Source organism: Sphaerodactylus townsendi, linkage group LG03 (assembly GCF_021028975.2).
Source record: "Sphaerodactylus townsendi isolate TG3544 linkage group LG03, MPM_Stown_v2.3, whole genome shotgun sequence".
Taxonomy (NCBI): domain Eukaryota; kingdom Metazoa; phylum Chordata; class Lepidosauria; order Squamata; family Sphaerodactylidae; genus Sphaerodactylus; species Sphaerodactylus townsendi.
This window is the reverse complement of record NC_059427.1, coordinates 169495960-169504888: the sequence shown is the minus strand read 5'-3', so window position 1 is coordinate 169504888 and position 8929 is coordinate 169495960. Positions and strand designations below refer to the sequence as shown.

Below are 8929 nucleotides of genomic sequence, written 5' to 3'. Positions count from 1 at the left end.
ACAAATATGCACCAAGTGAACCCAGCCCCACCTTGTGTCTCACGTTTGGCTGGCGGGAAGCTGGGTGCTGCTGTGCCCATCCTTTGTGCTGCTTCATCTGTGCAAAACAAGCAGGTGATTTCGACCTGTGGTCCTCTTCATAATAGCAGACCAACAGAAAGCAAGCCGGTTTATGCAATACATTGCTTAAATTATCCTCACATGAATAATTTTATTTCTTTATGAGCATAATCCGACTTTGTTCTGTAATGGAACTGAAGGCAGTAAGCATGGGGCTTCCAGCTGGGGTCTCAACTAGGCAATAACGGTACCTGCTTAACTTCAGTAAGATTCTTTGACTCCTGTGTTTCCAGATTGAGGGGCAGGCTTAGTGATTTGGGGGCACCAGCATCACTGGGTGTGATGGTAGGGCAGTTCACAAACAGCTGATAGTCATCTGGTTGCTTCTCACGACTCTTAAACCCGGGCTTAACTTTCCATATGAAGACAAGCTAAATGTATTATTGTGGAGGAATTGCCATTATTAGCTCAGTTAAAGCTATGAGCGTTGTGAGTTCTGGTGCAGCAGAACTCTAAATAATTGCCTGTTTTAGTTTTTTTTTTCCTTGCTCCCCACTTGGCACTAGATAACAGTTAATTGAAGGTCATGGACCAGCTGCATAAGGTTTCCCTAACAATGGAATGTTTAGCATCCAACAATAATCATGAGTCATACTACCTGCTTGTGTTAATGGGTGATATAGATCACCTGAGGGGTAATGTTTTCTATAACTGCCTATTCAGGCTGGCTTACCCTCACCCTTTTTCCCCCGCTTGTAGCTGTTAGTTGCAACTATGCTGTTTGGTGCTTAGAGCTTTTATAAGATTTAGTGCTTGCTTATGGAGTTAACACCTATACTTCCAAGGATGTGCTTTAAGACTTGGTTTTTAATTGCTGGCCCTTCATAAGACTGATTGCCTGCCAGTATTTTTGGTTTATTAAAGGACTTTGTAGTCAATGAAACCTTCACAAGATATTTTAAAAGATTTTCTGTCTCCGAGTTGTGAGTATTCTCAAGGTCCTGACCCACGCAGAGAGGAGAGAAGTTATCTCTTCCTCTACAATTATTATAAACTGTATCACTTTACACAGGCCTGTATAGCCATGTCTAATAATAATTATGCACAGCCCTGAAGCTCTATCATAAACACCACCACTGTGGTGTCAGCCCTTCATAAGCTTGTCATTTTGCTGCTGTGGGCTAGAAACTTGATTTTTCAAAAAGCTCAACATATTGTGTTGCTTTGGACCCAATATTAAATCTCTTTTGGGTTCAAAAAGGAGCCAGCGTGGTGTAGTGGTTAAGAGCAGGTGTTTGATTCCCCGCTCTGCCACTTAAGCTGTGGAGTCTTATCTGGTGAAATAGATTAAGCTTGTGCACTTCACATGCCAGCAGGGTGACCTTGGGCTAGTCACAGTTCTTCGGAACTCTTTCAGCCTCACCTATCTCACAGGGTATTTGTTGGGGGGGGGGGAGGAGTTTGTAAGCACTTTGAGCCTCCTTACAGGAGAGAAAGGGGGGATATAAATCCAACTCATCTCCTTGTTCTTTTTCATGGCAGAATTGTGGGGGCTATTGCTTCCCTAGAGAACAGCTCAGTAGTTCCTGAAGAGTCTGGTTGTATGATTTCTAAATACAGGAAAGGATGGCCATTTTATATTGAGGAGGACTTCCTTTTTACAGCAAGCCTAATAAATCAGATCTTTGACTAGCCATAACATCCTTCTCCCCTCCCATCAAATTTCTAGGGCAGAGAACCTGGCTCTCTCAGGTCCTTGTATTTAGCCACTAACACCTCTCTATATCTTTAACCACAAGACCACCTTGACTTTCTTCATGAGGCTGGCACTGTCTCAGTTGTCGCTGCTTGATCCCTCAAAAACCAGGGCCTGTAATCAGCTTGGTTGTCATAATGAGGGTGATTAACTCTGACACCCTCAGCCAAGACATCCCCATAATAGCATTAATATTTTTTTTAAATAGAGCAGCAGTCAGGGGTAGGAATTAAGAGGTTTATCAAAGCAACTGATAGTGAAACAGAAGCACAATAAAAGTGAATCTTAACTACACACACACACACACACACACACACACTTTAAATTAAAGCATGTCACAAAGAAAACCCATAATATTTTGTACCTGAGCAAGAAAGTGCCTCAGGCCCTCCCCTCAACAGCTCCCAGCCCACAGCTGGCACTCGTTGTGGTGGGTTTCAGGAAATGTGACAGGTTGTCCTTAAGAAAACTGTTGTGGCTGGGAAGATGGTGAGGAACTAGGAAGGTTCTGATCTAAATTTCCCTCACAACTTTGGTTATGGCCTCCACTGCTGCCAACAGCTAAGCTTGGCACCACCCATCCCCTTTTTCGCACCACCTTGTTCAAGTCTTGACGAACACACAAAGGCTTTGTATTGTCGAAGGCTTTCACGGCCGGAATCAGTTGGGTGCTGTGTGGTTTCCGGGCTGTATGGCCGTGTTCTAGCAGCATTCTCTCCTGACGTTTCGCCTGCATCTGTGGCTGGCATCTTCAGAGGATCTGATGTTGAGTATATATATACTCCACTTGCTTTCCCAACATCAGATCCTCTGAAGATGCCAGCCACAGATGCAGGCGAAAAGTCAGGAGAGAATGCTGCTAGAACACGGCCATACAGCCCGGAAACCACACAGCACCCACACAAAGGCTTTCTTTAGATAGGTATTCCTTTCCCCTTCCATACCAGCTCCTTTACTGGGGTTTCCCAGGAATCCCCCTATCAGGTCACTAAGTTCTGCCCTATCCCACCACACCTCTTCTCAGTTGTCTCTAGTGTCTTAGAAGGGTGGCTAGTATTGGCCAAAGCCAAATCCCTTCCTCTCCCTTTGTACATGCAGCCTCTTTCTCTGCATCTCTTAGGGCACCGTGCTGCCTTCTACACCAGCGCAATCTTGAGCACTACACTCAGCATCTAGCTACTATGGCATCCCTGGTGCTAAACTTGTATCCACCCAATGGAAAAGCCGGCTCAAGCGCCCGAGCATCTTTGCACCCCAACCACCGCTAGCTTATTTGACAAAGTGTCTTCAGTCATGTGCTTGGAAGCCTCCCGTCCGCCACTGAGTTGCCAGCCCCAGGTCTTGTGCCCTTTGTTGGGCAGTTGCCAGAGGAGACAGCTGCTCCAAAGTCATGGCAGGGAACCCAGGATTCCTGCAAGATGGCAATCATGCAATAAATTAAGAGTACACACTCTGAGTAGGAAGGTCCTTGGTCCAAAGTTTCTGCTGCCGGAACACAGTCTGTCCCTTCCACCTGTTCAGTCACTACTTGACAGCAGGCACAGAGGGTTTTCCTCCAGGCCTTCCAGCCGATGGCCTCTCTTGTCCACACACCAGCACTGGCCTCTCTTCTGTCCTTTGGATGCTCGGCACTGCAAGATGGGAAGGCAAGAAACCGGAGATGAGTGGAACATGAGCCCTCCTCCTTTCGGACTGGCAGCAAAAACAGCTTTCTCAGTGATCTGGGCTACTGAGAAACAAGTTGCAACCCCTTTTAGGAATCAATCCAGTGGAAAGACAATAGAGTTCTTTACTTCTGTCTCAGACAGGGAAAGGTCAGGCCAGAAGGCCAAGTGAGACATCAGTTCTCCCAGCCTGATTTCCTGCCTAGCACAGGATTTCCCCGTACGGCAATTCCAGTTCTATGTGTAGCTGTCAACAGCAGGGGACTCAGGCTTTCCATTTTGTTAGCAGAAAGGAAACAGCACTGGAGATTTTGCTTCTTGAATTGTTGACACAGTTCCACAGCTTGTTTTTTACTTCTTGGGCTCGGCGAGGTTTGAAGCCTTCTCCCAGCAGACAGATGAAGGCTTCAACACCGGCCTAGAGGTGGGATTCAAAGCAGTGAAGTCAAGTGAGGTGTTTGGGGAGGGGCCGTGGCTCAGTGGTAGAGCCTCTGTTTGGCATGTAGAAGGTCCCAGGTTCAATCTCCAGCATATCTTCAAATACAAGGACCAGACATGTGAGGTGATGTGAAAGACTGGCCTGAGAGCCAGTGCCAGTCTGAGTAGACCAGGGGTAGGGAACCTTTAAAACCCAAAGAGCCATTTGGACCCATTTTCCACAGAAAAGAAAACACATGGAGCGGCAAATACTTTTTGACATTAAAATGAAGAAGGGTGCCCCAGCCTGCAGCCCTCCTATGGGGGCTGCTGGCTGGGGCTCTTTTTCTATCGGAGGGTCGCCTTCTGGCTGGCTGGGGAGATCTCCCTCCCCATCCAGCCAGGCAGCCTCCGGGTGGAAACGTAGGGGTGCCTCAGCCTAAGCCCTCGGGTGAAGGAAGCTGCTAGCAATTTCAGACGGGCGTCGCCTGGCTGGCTGGGGAAGAGGGGAGATCTCTCCCTCTTCCCCCCCATCCAGCCAGTAGGGCAGCCTCCGCGGGAAATGAGGGGTGCCCCAGCCTGCAGCCCTCTCCTGGGGTTCCTCCGAGGTCTGTGCTGGCTGCGGCCCTCGGCCAATCTCTTCCCTGCTCTGAATTTCTTAAAGGGGCAATTCCCCAAAGATTGCTTAAAGGGGAAACTTTCCCCTTTAAGCAGTCTTTGGGGAATTGGCCTTTTAAGAAAATCATAGACAGAGGCTCAGGCTGACTGCCTGAATGGCAACCTGGAGCCAGCCTGAGCCGAGGGGGATGTGTGGGGCTGGCGGCGGGCAGGCGGGCAAGAGCCAAACAGCAAGCAGGAAAGAGCCGTTTGAGGCTCGGGAGCCGCGGGTTCCCGACCTATGGAGTAGACGATACTGACCTTGATGGTCTGACCCAGTATAAGAGAAGAAGAAGAGTTTGGATTTATATCCCCCTTTCTCTCCTGTGAGGAGACTCAAAGGGACTTACAATCTCCTTTCCCTTTGCCCCCCCCCCAAACACCCTGTGAGGTGGGTGGTGCTGAGAGAGCTCTGAAGAACTGTGACTAGCCCAGGGTCACCCAGCTGGCATGTGTTGGGAGTGCACAGGCTAATCTGGCTCCCCAAATAAGCCTCCACAGCTCAAGTGGCAGAGCGGGGAATCAAACCCAGTTCTCCAGATTAGAGTCCACCTGCTCTTAACCACTACGCCACTGCTGCAACTTCATGTGTTCATGCGTGTATTCTTATGCCTCCAGTTAAAAGCAGAAACACCCTTCATTCCTCCATGTGAAAGGTTTACCTTTAGAGTGTGAAACACTCAAACCCGCCTGTCCCCAAATGCATTTGCTCTCAATGTTTCAGGGTCCTATTTATTTATTTCCCATGAGTCATTGCTCCATATACATCTCCTAACTGGAAAGAGGTAAGCCCAAAGCAGTGACTCATACAGAGAAGCAAAGGGCAGTTGCCATATAAGGCAGGTGACTGCTGAGCTTTTGCAGTGGGAACAAATGACTGGTATTACTCCTACTGCAGAGAGGGGGCAGGACAATCCACGCATCAGAGACTGGTCGAAAGGAAGTAAAACAACAGTAATGATGCAGACATAGGTCACATTGTAATCCAGCTGCAGTTAGAGATTGGCTGATAGCTTCACTCCTCAGAAAAGAAAATGGCTTTTCAAGGAAGCCCAGGAAAGGGGTAGGAAAAAACCTTCTCTTCCACCTGGGGATTTCCCCCTTTACAGAATGTTCTCTCTCTGCTAAGTGCCGTCAAGTCACTTCTGGCTGATGGCGGCCCTATGAATCAATGTCCTCCCCAAAATCAGATCATTAACCACCTTGCTCAGGTCTTCCAAACTGAGGGCTTTGGCTCCAAGAATGCACAAGCCCTCCAAATCAAAGCTGAAGATCTACATGACATTGCACTCCTTCTGAGCATAACTCATGGGATTCCTCTCGTTTAAAGGCGACTGTCTGAATGTTCCACCTGTTGTCAATACGGGAAGAAGAAGAAGAAGAGTTTGGATTTATATCCCCCCCTTTCTCTCCTGTAAGGAGACTCAAAGGGGCTGACAATCTCCTTGCCCTTCCCCCCTCACAACAAACACCCTGTGAGGTAGGTGGGGCTGAGAGAGCTCCGAGAAGCTGTGACTAGCCCAAGGTCACCCAGCTGGCGTGTGTGGGAGTGTACAGGCTAATCTGAATTCCCCAGAGAAGCCTCCACAGCTCAGGCGGCAGAGCTGGGAATCAAACCCGGTTCCTCCAGATTAGATACACGAGCTCTTAACCTCCTACGCCACTGCTGCTCACAGGAGGCAGAGGTAAATTCAGCTCCCCGCAGTGGCATAAGGTAGCTTGCTACTGCAAGCCACTCTTTCCCCTGGTCCAGGGGTCTGCAACCTGTGGCTCTGCAACCTGTGGCTCCCCTGCATGCTGGCAGGGGCTGATGGGAATTGTAGTCTGTGAACATCTGGAGAGCCACAGGTTGCAGACCCCTGCCCTGGTCCTTTAAATAGCTCATCCCCTTTCCCTACTAAACAATTCCCAGCAAGGAAAATGGAAGAGAAGGAGGGCCAGGCACAGGGGTGCCTTTCACAACTGCCTTTGCACTGGGTCAGTGCAGTCAGCAGCAGGTGGGGTGGGAATGTGTGTGCAGGTGTCATTCTCTGTGTATCCTTTTTGGCATTTCTTCTGCGTATAAAGGACATGGAAGCCAAATCCACCCACCATCCCATACTGTAGGACAGTGATGGCGAACCTTTTCGAGACCGAGTGCCCAAATTGCAACCCAAAACCCACTTATTTATCGCAAAGCGCCAACACGGCAATTTAACCTGAATACTGAGGTTTTGGTTTAGGAAAAACGTTTGGCTCTGAGGTGTGCGTAGCTCAGGAGTAAGCTTGGTGGTAGTTGGTGACTTTGCTTTGAAGCAACTGTGCAGCTCTTCCAACGGGTGAATCACAACCCTAGGAGGGTTTACTCAGAAGCAAGCCCCATTGCCAGCAACCGAGCTTACTCCCAGACAAAGGATCGTGCTTTAATTCTTCGCATGAAAATCAGGGGCTTTAACAGCTCTTAACAGGGTTACCTACACTGCTTCCCCAAAACTAGGTCTTAGGTTTAATGCTAATAATCGAGCCCAGCGGCTCAGGCCAGCCTAGATGTGGGAGGGGGGCGGCTCTATTTGTGCGTGCCCACAGAGAGGGCTCTGAGTGCCACCTCTGGCACCCGTGCCATAGGTTCGCCATCACTGCTGTAGGAAGAGAAACCTGCTTTCTGCCGCCTTCAGGGCAGATCCAAATCCCACCCCCATCCACCAATGACAACCAGCCAGTTCTTTTGTACCCATTGCTCAATACTATATGCAAGATGGCTGGTTTTTATGATGCATCAGCACCGAAGCCACACTGAGGGACATATGAGAGATAGCTGCTTGCAGGACAATCGAATTCTTCCATTCTATCTGTGAAAAACAAACACAATCCAAAACAGAACCTAGTCCTTTAATCAGCAACCAACTCCCCTGAAATTCCTGAGGCCTTAGAAAAAGGACAGGGAAGCACAGACAAGGTTATTTATGTCATTGCTATGCTACACAGAATTAGCAGCAAGGTTCCAGCTGGGTTATCTTCTCTCACACTGTTGCAAATTGAAGGGTACCAATGTGTATTTTTACCATTCCTGCCAAGTGGGAGCTGTAAGCAACTGCAGGTTGTGACAACATAGCCATTGTTCATTGCCTTGACATTCTAGACATAGAATACACTCCTTGGCTACAGCCGAAGGTCATATTTTTGATGGCCAGCCCCCCTGGGAACCACCAGTTCTGAGAAGGTATCTTTTTGGTCTGTACCTGTTTCCGCCTGTAGAAGCCCCTGGTGTCACAGTTAGGAATGAAGATATCTTCACCACTCAAGTAGAGCGGGGCCTTCAGCTCTTGCAAAATGGCTTTCAGCCGGATGCGACATGGGCCCTGCCAAGCAGAGACAGACTCTTGTTAGGGTTAGCTGTGGGAAGGATGGAGAGGTTGAAACAAGGGGATTCCTGGCACTTAAACACACAGCTCTCTGAGGGCTTTGTCTCGTACCAAGCTCTTTCTAGACAAGTTTGTATATGCAGAAAGCATGTCATGGAGAAGCACAGGCTAGAACTCTTCTGCCAAATGAGTCTACTTCTCTCAAGAAGGGAGGGGTTAGGATTCCCATTTGCCCACTTACAGTCAGAGATGGGCTAACTGAAGCCCTTGCCTGCTGATACTCACCTAATTGGCAGGAGGAAATGGGAGACAAGGGGGACACAATCACCCTGGGGAGAAAAATTAAAAAGAACAATAAGGCCCCATCTACTTATAGGCAGTTCAGATCGCAGAGTTTCCAGCGATTCCTAGAGCTACCTGAAAGTGACCAAGGTAGTGCTAGGCATCACCAGGAATTCTATGGTTAGAATTTCCTAGAAGTAGACAAGGCCTTATTTTTCTTTTAATTTTTTTTCCTGGGACACTGCCCATCCCAACTTTTCCACTTGTTGCCTAGCAATTCGGAGGGGGTGGGGGCTGATGTTCCAGAAGGAGCATCAAGCCGTGCAATCATTCACTTGCATTATGAAGTGGGGTTGTCCCAGGAGGGTCGTAAATGTAGACTGGGTAACTCATCATCATCATCAACCTTTTTATTGGCATAAGTTTAAAATACAACAGGGAGGTTGAGGAGAATCAAGTTAAAATAAGTAGGTTCGGACATTTCCAGAAGTTAAAACAATAAATAAATAAATAAACTAAAATCTGTGGCGAATCTGCTGTGCCAGTGCCAAGAATTTGGCAACGTCTAGGGATCTCTGAGGAGACTGATCACAAAGCAGAAAGAAGGATTTGACCTTGTCTGGTGAGTTGGCATAGTTCTCAGTGTATGGGTCTATATATTGTCTTCTAGATGAAGTATATAGTTCGCAATCTAGGAGGATGTGCTCGATTGTTTCGATGGCTTTTTGTGAGCAGGGACACGTTCTTTGTTG

The 8929-nt window shown here is 48.2% G+C and overlaps 1 protein-coding gene across 1 annotated transcript in view; it reads right to left on the bottom strand.

The window, feature by feature from the left end:
* Positions 1-2728: 2728 nt before the first annotated feature.
* LOC125428019 (insulin-like growth factor-binding protein 3) overlaps positions 2729-8929 on the bottom strand; it is a 39174-nt gene continuing 32973 nt past the window's right edge. Inside the window, exons 6-7 of the mRNA XM_048487594.1 lie at positions 7773-7892; positions 2729-3447 (exon numbers count right to left, since the gene is read on the bottom strand). Of these exons, the coding sequence (XP_048343551.1) occupies positions 3334-3447; positions 7773-7892 (234 nt within the window). The 3' untranslated portion in view covers positions 2729-3333. The remainder of the gene's footprint in view (positions 3448-7772; positions 7893-8929) is intronic.